At 56.3% G+C, this 15403-nt stretch overlaps 2 protein-coding genes and 1 non-coding gene across 3 annotated transcripts; all 3 read right to left on the bottom strand.

Annotated features, from left to right (window-relative positions):
* Positions 1-1131: 1131 nt before the first annotated feature.
* GGS23DRAFT_t65 lies at positions 1132-1203 on the bottom strand. The gene has a single exon. It is a non-coding gene; the product is annotated as a tRNA-Met (tRNA).
* A 4341-nt stretch (positions 1204-5544) lies between these two features.
* GGS23DRAFT_613182 (globin-like protein) lies at positions 5545-7564 on the bottom strand. The gene has a single exon (XM_051520550.1). The coding sequence runs from the start codon at positions 7182-7184 to the stop codon at positions 5826-5828; it is 1359 nt and encodes a 452-aa protein (XP_051369735.1). The 5' UTR covers positions 7185-7564; the 3' UTR covers positions 5545-5825.
* Positions 7565-13529: 5965 nt separating this feature from the next.
* On the bottom strand, positions 13530-14361 carry GGS23DRAFT_598905 (uncharacterized protein; the record flags this gene model as incomplete). Its single annotated transcript, XM_051518853.1, has 3 exons — positions 13530-13957; positions 14047-14250; positions 14307-14361. 3 exons carry the CDS (start codon positions 14359-14361, stop codon positions 13530-13532), a joined length of 687 nt encoding a protein of 228 aa, XP_051369734.1.
* Between the last annotated feature and the right edge of the window lie 1042 nt (positions 14362-15403).

The raw sequence follows: 15403 nt of genomic DNA, 5'->3' as shown, positions 1-15403 counted from the left end.
CGGATACATGGGTAGGTAGATATACCTAGATGTGAGGGTGCAATTCGTCTCTGCGGACGAGCGACAGGGAGAGAGACGAGCGAAGAACGTCGACGGCGCTGGGTCTGCCTACCTAAGTTCGGAGAGGTAAGCAGCCTAGATGTGCCTAACCCCAGAGGTATCGTACCTGTTTAGGGTGTCTGGTACAGCATGTAGGCACCTAGGTAGGTACCCAAGAGGGACACCTAGGGCATGCGGATAAGCTACTGCTACCTGCCTTCTAATGTAGGTACCTTGGCTGCAGACAACGCGCACACGGAAGAATAAGAGAGACGAGGGGCGAGAGACGAGAAGCAACCGAGACAGACGCCACCAACAACAAGTGAAAAAAGAAAAGAAAAACCAGGAGAGGGCCCTCACACATACAGCTCGCGGTCCCGGGGAGGCAATGATAGACGGTCGCGTGGGCGTGGGCGCATGCCGGATTGCATACGAGCTGCAGCGATCTCAGTGCGGCGCACGCAGCACGGCGATCGCGTCGGGCAGCGGGAGGAGGGAGGGGGGGGGGAGATACCTGAGGCAGGCAAGACAGGTACGTCTCTCTGTCGGCAAAACTGTGCCGGGGCAGCAGGTACCTGCCTGTGCAGTCCGATGTACCGCCCGCCAACCGGCAACCGGATGCCCCGTCGAGAGTGAGCGAGGATGGAGTGTGTGAGGCGAGAGAGTGTGTGTGTGCTGCCGCGGCGCATCGCATCGCTGCAGGTGGCGCGCGCGCAGTGGACACGGGGATATGCATGTAACGTGTGCGCGCATCTCGACGTTACTCTCTATCTGTTTATCAATTTCTCTACTTACCTACCTACCTATCCCGGTGCCCGACCTGCCTCTCCTCCACGCGCGCTGCGTTGTAGCTTGTAGGTAGGCAGGTAGGTGTGCATCGCGCGCAAACCCGCCACGGATACATCGCGAAACGAAAAAAAAAAAAAAAAAGGAGCAGGAAGAAAAAGGGTAGGTAGCACGCCGGGAACCCGGGAGGCTGGGCAGGGAAAGAAGAAGGGGAAAAAAAAAAAACAGAGAGGGGCAGAGGTGGGGGACGAGAGACAGATTCACAACAAGGAGAGAAAAAAAAAAAGTGAAATCGCTCAAGGTCGCTAGCTTCACTCCGTTTCGATCGGAGGACCTCCGGGTTATGAGCCCGGCGCGCTTCCGCTGCGCCACGAAGCTTTTTCTTTGTGAGCGGGCTCGGTACGACTTCTGCCTCGATGACGACCCGCCATCTTAGCCGCGCCTATGAACCCAGCCGGGACCGGGTGCCCGCCCGTCGCCCGTCGGGAAGGGGATGAAGAGTTGCGTGTGGTCGTGCTGATGGCCTTTTTAGGGGGGTTTTTTTTTCTTCTTCTTCTCCTTTACTCCTGTCAACGAGCCCGCCGTCCCGCATTCACCTATCCGCCGTACCTACCTAACCCACATACCCGTAGCAGCGATCGCAGATACGCGCGCGGAGGGGAGCGGCGGCGGTTCCGCAAGGTTACGTGGGCGTCTACGCGGGATTACGGGAGGGGAGGTATACCTACGGGCCGGGAGAACGACAGGGAGCTTCGCTGCTGCTCTCGTCGCACCCCGCTGGAGAGCAGAAAAGGGGGAAAAAAAGAAAGAAAGAAAGCCGGAGCCGAAGAAAGCCGGAATTATGGCTTCTCAGACCACGAGCAGGCCGGATTAGGGCTTCCCGTCGACGCCTTGCAGCCTCGGCCCAGACAGGCCGGTTCGGCGCCAAGACACGCTCGCACGACGGCATAAACCCCCCGCCCTCCCCTCCGAGCGCCATTCGTCGTTGCCGGCGCACACCCAGAATACCGACTTACTCTCCCCGCCCTCCGACGCCACAACCCTCTTTCTCTGCGCCCTCGCTCCCCCGCGAACCCCTCTCAGCACGACGCCACACTGCGCACGTCCGCGGGAGCGACAGCGGCAGCGGCAGCGGCAGGGTCCGCCGCGACGTTCCACCGATGCGACGTGGGCGCGGGCGGAGAGGGGGAGGGATCGTCGGCGGCGGCTCCTCGTATCGACGCTAGGTTGGTTCAGCGCCCCCGCTCTCTCCCCCCCCGCCCCCCGCGGGGCCAGTAGGCGCAAAGCCGAGCCGATCTGACGGCCCTCGCCGCTCCCCGCGCCAAGCTGCGTGGTCCTGTGTCAGGTCCTGCGCGCGCAGCCCCTGAGACGACGAGAGGGGCAGCTGCTGCGCGAGCGCAACTCGCCGGCGACTCCACGGAGTCTAGGTAGGCTAGGCTGCGCTGCGCACCGCGTCGCGGGCGAGGCCTCGATTGGCTCTGGGCGAGCGCGGGCATCTCTCTCACCGTTATCCCCGGCGGCATAACTGAGGCGCGCCCCGGCAATAAAAAAAGGGGGGGAGAGGGGGGGAGGTTAGGTACGTGTGCGCGGTTTCTACGGGGCGCCGGGGCTTACTGTCAGCACGAAGCGTCGAAACGCGACGAGGTGGATCAGCCCAAGCAGGCGGCGGTGAGACTGGGCTGACGACGGCCTGCATTGCGTCGAACCCTGCCTGCCTCCCTTCCTCCCTCACTCGCTCACTCGCAGCGACGATCCAGGGCAGCCCTCCCACGCACCTCGAGTGCCTCGCCTGAGAGACATATTCCGACAAGGCTGCCCGTCTCTCCCGATCGCCTACCCCTTTCGCCACCGAAAAACCCGGTCCCCCCCCCCTTTTTGTCGGGGCGCGCCTGATTCTGCCCTCTTTTTTCTACGCCTAGCCGCTCACCCAGGATCCACCGCTTTCCTCTCAGCCCCATCTGTCCCTCTTCTCCGCTCCTAACTCTCCCCTCCCCTCTCCCCTCTCGCTCGGCTCCTCCGCTCGCGTCGACATCACGACAGGGACGGGTACGTGTTAGGTGTAGCCGGTGAAGCGGCCGTGGTGAGGAGGGTGAGCTGGGATAGGACCGGAGATGACGGGGAGACTGCGCATGGTAGGTTTCAACGGGCGGGGCTGGGGTGCGGACGAGGTGAGCGAGGCTGCACGGAGGTGCCTCGGTCTGCGGGTCTTCCCAGACCAGAGAGAATCTCGGCGTGTTCTATAGGTTAGTTCGGCGGCATATACGCTCATTCTGCATCTCGATACTCGGACGACATTGGTAGGCCTGAGGAGAGAGCGAGGCAGTTCAGGGGCCGGCGGAATACTTCCTGTGACTCACGTCCCCCTGGCCGCTGCTTAGAGTTGCGGGCTATACCAGGCTTCAGTGCCTGATCAAGTGCCATGCTGGAAGGCAGCCACCCGGGGGTGTATTGCGCGGAATCCAGGGGGGCTATCTCGAGATGGGTTATCATCTTGGACGACACAACCTCTCGTTCAGTGTGAGTCAAAGGGATCTATGACACAGAGCAATTTAATATTGACGACCTCGTGTATTAGGCCTGAATAGAGATCCAACAGCCAGCTGAGTGGCAATTGAGCCTAAAAGTGAAGACGTAGAACGTGATGGGCCCCGGATCGGCCGTGAAACGTGGCAGAACTGAAACAACTCGACTCGTTAGCGATATTATGTTTATGATGATCGTGTCTAAGTCTAACTTGACGTTCATGTTAGATACTATTACGCCATTTCTAGAGATGTAGTTCGGGCTAATAGATAAAGGAGGATCTTCCCGATAGTATCATAGAATTACCTACCATGACTATGAAGCCGAATCCACTTATGAAATGCATACCAGGAGCATCCCTTCCTTTTCCTTTCTGCTTCCCCTCTCGGGGTATCAGCGAGGGCAGAGTTTCGGTCTTCTCTAGCCAGTCTCTTTCTCTTCGGTTCGCTTTCCACTTGCCCTTGCTAGTCGTACACGTTACAAACACGATAACGATATTGAGCGACGACTCCTTGTAGACGGGTACCTATAATGCTAGACGGTGGATATGGGACAAGGGCATTGCCACGATTTTCGAGACAAGATACCACAGACCCCACGGTAAGAGCAGGCGGCACCCAGATCCCGTAGGCCATCACATCGGGTTCACTTAGATGCCCTGTTCGAAATCCAGGGAGGACGATCAATAACAGTGTATTAGATCGGGGTCGACGGAATGTCTATTACCTGACATCAGTCCATCACTAAAGTCCAAACAAGCTCCCAAGTTTATCCCTCCCCAACGCGCTCGACGTAGCTCCGGGGATTTAAGGGGTACTCTGTAAGGGCTATCGTAACTTAAGCTAGTGTACCGCTCTGCGGACCACTAGCTTACTCGAGGGACAAACGGAGATATTATAGTTCCAAGGGCTACTAACTTCTGCGAGTACCCGATGATCATGGACTGCTTACAGTCCGTGGACTTACGCCGCTTAGTGATAATAAGGTATAATTCAGAGTGTAGAGACGTATATGCGGCCCCGGGCGGCGGAGAAGGAGTGGTAAAGTAAGAACGAAGTTGAAGAGAAGTAGAGGAGAGTAAACCCACCGATAATACAGAGGTTCCCCAGACCTCTGAGAAGTCCTATACTACACGATGGTACGGAATAGCGCCTTGCTTTAAGCTGATATCGATTGAGGAAACTTTAAGAGCAAGTTGGATAGCCCTGAAGGAGCCACAGTCTAAACAAAGTCTACTTTACCTGATGTTCTTACGTCTATCTCTATAGGCAACCCAAGTCTTTGCAACACGAGCGGTAGGATTAAATCATACTATAGAGACGGATCTGTTTCTCGAGAGCTGCCTTGACGTTCCTCAGTTACCAGGTTAGCTTTAAAAATTATTATCTGGGAGCAGTTACGCCGTCGAAAATGCTATCTTAGAGACTACCTGTTTCTGCATTGTAACATTCAGGTTAGTTGACCTCCCAGTACCCCTTTTCACCAGAGACACCTATGTAGGTGAACTCTGAGTTGGCATACGATATAGGAACTGGCCAATTATTCGTCCAAGTTGGCACTTCAAAATGGATAGTGACTAGCCTTGCAAAAGGCCACCAGACCCATCCAATCTCCAAGATAGCAATTACGATACCGGGAGGGACACGATACGAAGGAGTAGAGGAACGTGAAGAGATTTCACGTGGTCTCTCGACTGAACAACATTGTCCCGAATATCTTGCGATAACTAAAACTTTAGGTACTATTACTTAAAATTACTTCCTGGTCCCGAGATGATATGGCCGATCTCTCTTTTTTCCCCGTCAGTTCCGCCGCGAACACACCAGGCGCTGGGTCATGGAGTAGTAGTCATAAAAGCAGCTGGTATAATTGGAGCTTGCCGTCGTCGCTCGGTATATAGTTAATCTCCCCACCGTTTCCCCCTCTTACAGAAAGTCGCCCTTGCTGCATCATGAACCTCTAGATGAATCCGCTGCCTGAAGAATCCCGCAACGCCACAGCATGAGCCGACCTCTAATATGACCAATGCCTCCATCTCGCCGACTGTCCAATGACTTCGTGCGCGATCATGCTGCCTTTCCCTCCCGAACCCCCCCCCCCCCCCCCCGAACGCCGTTGGATCGGACATGTCTCGTGGAAACCAAACCGAGTCTTTCTCGCTCACGGTCCGAGATCCCCCCTCCCCTACCCCCGCCCCGGGCCTCCCTCTCTTCCCATTACACCCGCGTCAGGGCCAGTAGACGATAGGCCCGATCCCAAGCAAAAATCGCATAACGGGCCGCGACGGGCCGCGCCACAAGGATTCGAAAGCGCCAGGCTTTTCGAAACAGGCGGAAAAGAAAAAAAAAATGCTTTAAGGAAAGCCTTCACGCGCCTGATTATCTTCTATTTAAAAATGAAACAATGACTAGATATAGGAAATAGGGATAGAGGGGAGTAGAACAGAAAAGAAACCCGAGGGGCGCCGCGGCGCGGCATTAATCTAGGTTGACCTCGAAGCTGCCGACGGAGTAGTTCTCGAAGCGGACGCGCTCGGGGCGGACGCCGCCGCGGCGCAGGCGCCTGGCGGCCTGGAGCATGAACTTCTCGGGGCCGCAGACGTAGTACTCGGCGGAGCGGTTGGCGAGGCAGAGGTCGTCGGGCGTGAGGGCGCCGAAGTCGTTCTCGAAGCTGGACGTGTACGAGAGCACGTCGCTGTCCGACAGGCGCGACTTGAAGAACTTGGTGCGCAGGTTCGGGTGCGCGCGCGCGAGCGCCTCCACGTGCGCCTGGAACGGCGCGTCGTGGCGCGACGCCTGGATCCACGAGATGGGCCGGCGCGTGCGCGGCCGCCCGCCGCTGCCGCCCGCGCCCAGCGCCGCGTTCAGCATCGCCACCAGCGGCGCCACGCACACCCCCGCCGAGATCAGCACCAGCGGCATCGAGCTGTCCTCGGCCGGGTCCAGGTAGAAGGCCCCCGCCGGGTGCGTCAGCTCCACTACGTCGCCCTCGCGGATCTCGTCGATCAGCGCGTTCGACACTACGCCGGGCCGGTGCGGCAGCGCGCTGCCGAGGCTGCTGTCGGACGCGCTGCTCGCCGCCGACGACACCGTCATCGCGTCCGCGTCGCGCAGCGCCAGCGACGCCGCCGACGACCCCGACGCGTAGTCGTAGTTGACGCCCTGGTCGCGCTTGACCGTGATGCGGTAGTGGTCCGGCCGCGGCGCCTCGCTGAGCGAGTACTGCCGCAGCTGCGCCGAGCGCTGGCCCGGCACCAGGATGCGCAGCGTCACGTACTGGCCGGGCATGAACTCGGGCAGCGGCGCGCCGTCGACCGGCCGCAGCGACAGCGACACGATGTTGCCCTCGAGCGTCTCGGCGCGCCGGTCGTAGATCATGAACTTGCGCCAGCCCGTCCACGGCGCGAAGTCGCGGTACAGCTGCGCCTCGCGGCCCGTCAGCATCTTCGCCATCACCCAGTACGCCTTGGTCCAGGCGAGCTTGACCTCGGGCGTCATCGACGGGCCCAGCACGGCCGAGAAGGCCCGCAGCAGGTACCGGCCCACGATCTCGTACTGGTCCGGCTGGATGCCGAGCGAGGCGTGCTTCTGGGCCACGCGCTCGAGCTTCTCGGTCAGCTCGCTGATGTTGACGATGTTGGAGGCGAAGGCGAGGATGAGCGCCGTCAGCGCGCGGGGCTGCCGGCCCGTGTGCATGTTGACGCTGTTGAAGAGGTTGTTGAGCTCCGGGTGGTCGCGGAGCATGGTCTTGTAGAAGACGGTCGAGATGTGCTCGCCATGCTGACGGAGCGCCGGGATCGTCTCCTTGACCAGCTGCGACTCCCGGTTGTTAAGCATGGCTGGGCGCTAAGTCCTGGTCCCCGCGTTATCTGGTGGTGCTGGTGCCACTGGTGCCGGTACTGGTGCTGGTGCTGGTGCTCTACGACGGCGGCGCCGGCGGCGGGTTCGTCTTCCCCGGACCACGGACGGAGTTCGTATGGATGGCGAGTTAGTTAGCAATAGTGTGAAGAGCTGAGCTTCCGAGCCAGTGCGCGCCAAGAGTACGAGACGTATATTTAGAGGGGGGGGGATCGGCGGATGAGATTCAGATAAACAAGATATCAATAATTCTTATTCTTCTTTTAAATTCTCCGTTTGGAAATCTGATATCATGTTCTGTCCGGTCTCGTTGTGTAGTATTCGGGGTGGATGAGGGTAATCTAACAGGCAGGTCTGGAGGAGACGGCGATGGACGACGGGCTACTGATATTGATATTCAAACATGCTCAACATGCGGGTCCGAATTTCCGATCTGAACAATCCCATGGGCCCTGAAACCGAAAAGACGGTGAAGAGAAGGTCTTCGAACCCATTAACACAAGGACATATTAGTTCGCTCGTGCTGCATCACATCTCTCTCATCTGGGCTCTCGGCTCTGGGCTCTGTGGAGTCGTGCTGTCAGGCCCCCGTCCCAGGCCCTGCCTGCGTCTCCCCTCTTCGTCTGGTCCCCTCCCCCGGTTGGCGCTGGTAATTATGCGTTGCGAAATTTAATGTCTCTCTTCCTTCGTCCGTCCCCCTACCCCTTCGTCGTTCTCGAGGCACAGCACGACAGGTATGTGCGGTGTTTGTGCATCCGGCCTCCACCGGCGACACGCGATACTGCGTAGCAGTCAGAAATCCTATGCCCCATGCTGAATGGCGAACAATCAGGCCAGTCGGGAGATCGTGGTCGACTCGTAAGTCCGTAATGGCATGATCTGACGACATATCCATGCGTGGCTGGTTAGATCCGTCAACAGCCCCTAGCATCGAACGATGGTCTTCTCTTCTAGAATAAAGAAACTCGCTCCCCCTCCCACGGGGACCTGACGGGGAGAGGAAAAAAAAGCGAGATGATAATCCCCGACGCGTGGAGCACGCGACAAGCTTGCGTACAAGGGGGTAATGTCTTGGATTATTTAGCCTAGATTTAGTACCTAGGTAGGTATGCATATGTGTACGCACATACACTCGTCTATGTGCTGCACACCCACACACACCTGCTCGGCAGTCTTCGTATGTATGTATGTGTATATATATATACACATAGCTATCTACAGCCACATGGATGCGTAGCCAGCATCCGGGCGTAGCTGTTGTGTGCCGGGCTGAGCTGGGGCTGGGGACCTGGAGCTAGGATCCATGTAACATGTACCTAGTAGGAGCAGGATGGGCGAGATCTCAGATGAGCCCGTCTGGCCTAGCTAGCTAGGGGTATAATGCACAATACGTGCGGCCTTTAGCACCTAGGAGGCTCGCGAAGGTGCCGACATCCCGACCTCCGGGCTTAGTGAGTTTGGTGATCGACCTGCTGCCCGGCTCAGTTGGAACCGGCTACGATGTAACGATTAAGCCGCAACCCTCTTCCCCTCTCCTCGACACCCCTTCTCCTCTTCGGTAGCTCTCCTCCTTGCCTGTGTTTGTTTCTCGGATAGCTGGCGAGCCATGTAACCTCGAATGGAAGACACCCTGGTCGTAATACGTAGATAAGTGTCTGGACTTGGCAAGACTCCCCGTGACGTATCACGTAGTAAGCGCCGGCTACTTCTCCACGGGGTCTAGTTCGTCCGAGTTAGTTCCACTTCGATAGTAGTTCCATGTAAGAGACAGCAAGCCACCAAGTCATTGTTGTGATGAGTTTTCCGGCCGGTTTCTTCGCCCGGCTTCGCAGAGACGCATCTCGACCTCAACAAACCAGGAGGAGTCCAACACACGTGCATGGTAATGGCAGGGAATAAGACGATAGACACACGCATAATACGTACGTACAAACGAGAATGCCACCCTGGCTCCAAAGGCTTGGTTCTTGGGATGCATAACAACCGGGATACCCTTTGGGAAAATTTTTTCATCTGTGGATCGCCCACCTCCAGCTTTTCTGGACGCAGGCTCTGTATCCGGTATGCGACTCGCACCTAGACGAGTTCCGACAAGACGGTAGCGGACTGGAGAAGCAGTTGATATTAAGGGTATCAGAGAAGGTGTGTGTGCGTGCACGCGCACACCTGCGTAGGTATGGATATGTACTATATGTATGCTTACCTATATTTATAGCAACATCGCTTCGTATCCCGTATCCAGGTTGCCGGAAAATACTTGTTGATCGTGAATCGGAGAATTCTTTTTTTCGTCCGCACGATCGTCGAAGGCGAATCGCATTTGTAAATAATCATATTCTTACTAGTATACACTCGCGCGCGCGAACACACATCTCTCATCCACCCTGACATGTTGGTTCGGTTAGGCGACAGAGTGACAGGAACCGGCCGAGAACCACAACTCCGTCCACCCCCCCTGAGCTCCCCCTTTTTCTGCACCCATACATATAGAACCGAAATGTCGCTCATCAGACCCCTCGGAGATCCAACCACCTCTCTCGATCGATGCTAATCCACGCCTTCTCACCTAACTGCATGCAGCTAACACACACACACACATGTCTTCTATACACCCCCTCCTTCTCCGTTTTATTAAGCACCCGCTTCCCCATCAAGGGGGGGGGAGGCAAATGAATCCCATATTTTCGCCCGTTATGAGGTGTTAGTGCTGCCTCTTCAGGAGGATGTGCTGGTCCAACAGGTCAGGTGGGAAGATTATCATGACCCATTGGCGTGCCTCGTTGCCTGATTGCTGACTGCTTGGGACATAGCACGGCGCAGCTGAAGCTCCTTGACGAATCCCACTCCTCTCTTCTCGTGATTCTGATTTTGATTTTTTTTTTTTTTTTCGCGACCCAATTGCCGCTCAGCGATGAAACCCCCCCCCCGGATCCCGGCCAAGTCTGGCTCGTGCTCGCCATGCCTTTTCTTCAGGGACCCTCGTCGAGGACGGCACATGTAATCAAGACCCCTTGACTCACCCTTTATATAAATGCAGGTCTGTGATGTATGTAGGTATGTATGCATGTATATGTGTGCCCAGATAGCTAAGCGGTGGGTAGATAATAGGGGTAGGCATGTAAACAAACCCTGATACCACCTCGTCGCCATCTTTGCTAGGGCCGTCGGTCGACAGTTTTTGTGTCGGTTAGTGTGACATGGAATATTCCGCGTATACCGACGTAAGCAAGCAGCAATGGGATCAATTTCACGCCATCACGCGGCTGCATCCTGGTCCGTTCTCATGACGTGTCCGGTTATTTTGCCCTGTTCAAGACCACGCTGTCCCGGTACCTCCCGACGAGGTGAAGCCCCATTGACCACATTAACCGGTTGACGGGCGTGCCGCGAGAACCCCCCCCTTAAAAAACAAACGTGCTGCCAAGTCGAGGGCTGAAATACTTACGTTATCAGATCTTTAGAAACAACTCGACTCTTTCCGTCTCGCCATCAGGGACTGGCTTCAGATAGAAACGACTAGCAGAAGAAGAAGAAGACAGGGGTGATGCAAGATGAGTGGGTTCTGGGGAAGGGGGTGGAGAGAAGAAAAAAAAGCATCTACCGAGGTCTGTCGAGATGAGATCGTATTGCGAATTCACGCTACTGTAGCCCTGATCGAGGTAGCTCTCTAAGCCGATGGCATCCGCCGCCTAACCCACCGACTTTTCTTATCGTCCCCTCTCCCTAGACGGTGGGCAGGTAAATCGGAACAAATACGAAAGGAGTTTATCGCCAACGATAACAGCTCTCCAGGCAGTCCACTCATGTCCACCCAGCGGCGCGTCGTAGACGTGGTGTGTCGCGTTCGTAGTGGTGATGCAAAACCTAGCCGTCGTTACTCCCCCGCCGGGCGCGTCTCTGCCCCGACGCGATAGCGCCGCCGGGACGGGTCGCTGACTGCATACTCCTACGGAATTAGTCTCGGGACTTGAGAGGGCATCTCTTCCACGTGGTACCTATATATTGTGTACGCCGTGCCATAGAGTCTGTGCCTCACGCTCGAATGCTTCCTAGAGAGGCATGTCGCGGGCGAAAACAGAGTCCCCCACCACTTACACGCCACTTAATACACCGAGGCGTGTGGTAAGCTGACCCCAGCTCAACATCATATATTATAGCCAGCTCCTGTGCGTCCCCCCGTTCATCTTGCCATGCATATCCAGGATCTAATCTATCGGACCTCTCGCCTGTTATACACGCGTGCGCGTGTACACGTATCCAATCCGAATGGGTAGAAGGAATCACATTATAATGCGAAGGAAAGCTAACTACGTAGAGTCTACACGACCAAACGAAGAACTGTAGGCGTCTACATGTTCTCGTGACACGTTCTACTGCGACGGCGTGGGCGACGGCGACGGCAAAGCAATCTAAATGGTGACGACAGCGGCGCGTTGGTTGGTGCTCGCGGTCTATGTATGTTTGTAGGTGGGTATGTGGGCGGCAGCCGGCTGTGGTATGAATCTACGAAATAATGACTTCGAGCTACAGAACTCTTCTCGAAATTAGCGAACGCGTTATCGAGCATACGAGTATGTACAAGCTTGATCTTGCTGAAAGATAGTTATGGCATTTTATGAGCTTATTGAAAATCTGCACCGTGGCCAACATCAAGACCTTTCGCTTTTTGCGGCGCTACTCTGGCTAATTCGGACCATATCGCCTTGACGGGGCTCTCTACCTGACACCTGCTTCTCCGGAGGGACTGGTGGAGGGCCCGGCTCTATACTACACATTACTGTCCGGCACCTACAGCAACCCTAGCCCCGCTGCCGTGCATCAACAACATCTGCCCCTCTTCTGCTAACCCTCCTCCTCCTTGACCTCCTCCTCGGGTCCGTCTCAACTGCGAGGGCGTCTCGACCGGCTCGGTCGCGCCATCATTTGTTCGCAGACCCGTGAAAAGAGGCGATCCTTGAGTCCACCAAGGATAATAAGGGAGCATACCACTCCAGAAACTACACGTTGTGCCATCTTGCTGGTCAAGAAGTACTATATAGCACACATCACCGGGGCTCATTCCGGGGTCGAATCCGACTTCGTCCTACGCTTTCCATAACCATCCTAACGAGTATCCTGCCCGTTCTAGTGCCCCTTCCCTGATCGTATCGAGGCTATATATCCGTCGCCTCTTAGGTCATTGCGTCGAAGCTACCCACCGATCTATATCCTAAAGTCCACGGCGGGTCGATCTCGAACGTGGCCTTCCGAGCCATCAAATCGTAGCTCGCCATTATATATAGGGCCCGAATATCCTCATTCGAGAAGTACGCATCTGCTGCCCTGTCACCTTGTGCTCGACTGGGCAAGTTCCCGGGTTCAGATCTTCGATTAGGGGAGGCTCCCTCTCCCTTCGCTCAGGGCGATACTTATGGTACGCGGGGTCGTTGGGGAGTTCTTGGGACCCTCGCAAATCAGAGAGTAGAACTGCTTTAGGTCGGTCTGGGTTGTCTTGTCTGTCTGGCTCGTTTTGTATCTCGGTCATATAGGTTTCAACTGAGTCACACGCGTCGGTCCTTACCAATGATCCGAGATATCCAGACGGATACCCCTACCACATGCCCCGCATAACGAAAGGTATCGAAGAACTGCCTTCGTTGGTTCTAGGCGGTTCTCGTTTTTAAGGCTGAGGCGTCGGGCGCGGGAACTGAGTCTTGGTTGGTACGTCGCGGCTACAGTGCTTCTTACAACCACGCCTCGCCACGCCTCACCACTGCATTGTCGAGGTTGACCTAGGTGATGTAAAGACCGCCAAGGCTAGCAGATGATCATCTACAGATAACTACATGGGGATCGTCGGTGTCTATCACGACGGCTTTGGCGGGGGCTCTGCCATTTTCTTAGCGGAGCCGGGTACGATGGCAAAACCACTCCTCTTTGGTCACGGCCTCTGTAACCGGGGGGACGCCTACGGCGCTGCGTCGCCCGAGGTGTCGTCTAAAAGATCGACGAGAGCCGCTGCAGGGAACGCACGCTAGGAAATAGGAGGGAGTAGTGGAATCCGCTGAAGTGTTCTCATTAATGATGTTCGTCAAGATAGAATCTGATTCCTCGGTCCAATCGAAGCCGATAGGGGAGATTGTGCGTTCTTGCAATACCGGCAAGCGCGTCGTTGAAATGAGGGACGAACCATCGGCTCAAAACTCGCCGTAAGCCCCCTTAAGTTAGGCTTACGTGATTTCGGGCGGCGGTCGTATCGGTGAGGGAAAGGGCGGAAATGATGGGTAAGAGAGAGTTGAGGAGGGACCAAAAATAAAGCAACGTTTACAGTAGCAAGCGAATTAATTAGCGAAGTCTCCTCAGGCGCCTCCAATAGGGCAGATCGAGGTTCTTGGGGGTCCGTAGGTGTTCCTCTCTGGGTTTGAAAGGCTTCAACTGGTTGACGTGGTATGCATGGGGTGAAGACGGCTTTCCATCCAGCAACAACAGCTGGAAGGCTGAACGCCCCACAGGCTCTCCCACGATAAAGGGACCGGTCCACCGTTCACGAAATTTGGGAGGCTTCCCCTCCTGTAACAGCATGACCAGGTCTCGTTTCTTGATCTCCATCTTGTCCTGTTCCATGGCCTTCTCTAGGGCCTTGCGATCCTGCTCTGCCTTCTTCAGAAGACTCTCACGACAATATTCCACTCGAGCCATATGGGGGCGTAGTGTCATCCGAAAAGGCGAAGAGACTGGTAATACCCCGTAGCCGGGTATTGAAATTCTTGCCACTAAGGGCCAACGAAAGTAGGGGGAAAGTTAGTAGTACCCGGGAGCTGCGTATTTAGATTCTGGCCTCTGTGGGCCGGCATAAACGCACGGGGAGCGAAATGGCGCCAGAGTGAGCAGGAACTAGTAGCTAGGGGACCCGGGGACCCGAGGGCCCGAGGAGGCGGCACCCAGGTGACCATGGGAGAGTATTTCGGTCTCCCGGCGGCCCAGTCGATGAGGCACTGCTGGTTCCGGACCCCGCAGGTCTCGAACGAGTCTGGGTGGGCCTCGAAGGCACCGTCCCAGATTTTAGCTGCGCCGGGTATATGGCCTTTCCCGCCGTGTCGGAAGGGTTTGCCAAGTCGATACTGGAGACTCGGAAGGCGGTAATGATAGGAGCAGGGGCGGCAGTGGGAGTGGACATGGGTGCCGGAACAGCGTGCCCACCATCGGGCCAAGGGTGGCTAGCAATTGCTCCTGCACGGAGCGGTCTGAGGCTAGTGTTCTAAGAATCGTTAACCTCCCCCCTACGTACACATACCTACAGTCTCTCCGACACGCGTGGACCACCATGTTGATCGGAGCTTAAAAGACCTGCGTTGGGAAAATGACTTGCCTTGTTGGCTTGGTTGAGAAAGAAAAAAACGAGTCAGTTAGAGCCCGCAGGGGCATGCGGAGGGAGCCGTCCGGGGGTCTGCGAACAGGGGGTATAACAGGTTCAGGGCCCAACTTGCATTTTATGGGCGAGTTCCTGTTATTGTTGTCCCTTAATCGAGCGACCGGCTCGGCGGCCGTGATGCGCGGTCGAGGTGCACCCTAGTCGTCAGTAGGCAGAACTGAAAACTCCTCCCAGTCACTGAGGTAGCCGGCCCCCATCAGATGCTCGCGCATGGCGGCATCGAGGTCGGCCATGAAAGCCCGCTTTGCTGTCAACCAAGCGGAGTAACCTACATCTCCGCTGACCAAACGGCAGTCCACCTAGTATTGCCACTGCCTGATCGTCATCGTTTCCTGCCCATGGCGATTAGATAGCACACAGCAGCCGCAACGGGGGGTACTCGCGTCGTCGGCGGCTGGCGCCCTCTGCACTAAGCGACGCGGCGCCTCCTCGTCGCATTTGAACAAATGGAAAAGACGTACCGAGCCGCCTTCTATAAGAGCGGGGTTAAACGAGCCCCTATCCGGCTCTTGTTGTCTGATGGCCACGTTACTGTGTAGAGCTGTGCTATCATAAGCACCGAGTGCTTAATGTCTCGCAGGGTATGCTGGGAACATGCAGTGCCAGAGCACGAGAACGAGGTGTTGGGGTATGAGACGTCCGGCACCATGCTAACAGCTGATCCGCAAACCATACCGGAAGGGCTGGAGGGGTGGGAAGCTCTAGGCGTCAGCAGTAGCCTGGGATGGTAGGCCTCAGAGAGGACGAATACGAACGCCGGCGACAGGGAGAGGAGGTATCGTAATGG

The sequence above is a fragment of the Durotheca rogersii genome, assembly GCF_024521655.1.
Source record: "Durotheca rogersii strain YMJ 92031201 chromosome Unknown GGS23scaffold_20, whole genome shotgun sequence".
In the NCBI taxonomy this organism is placed as follows: Eukaryota; Fungi; Ascomycota; class Sordariomycetes; order Xylariales; family Xylariaceae; genus Durotheca; species Durotheca rogersii.
This window is presented reverse-complemented; position numbering and strand designations above follow the sequence as displayed.

Excerpts from the sequence above, each read along its gene's own strand:
- GGS23DRAFT_613182 (XM_051520550.1), bottom strand. The coding sequence starts at position 7,184 with ATGCTTAACAACCGGGAGTCGCAGCTGGTCAAGGAGACGATCCCGGCG.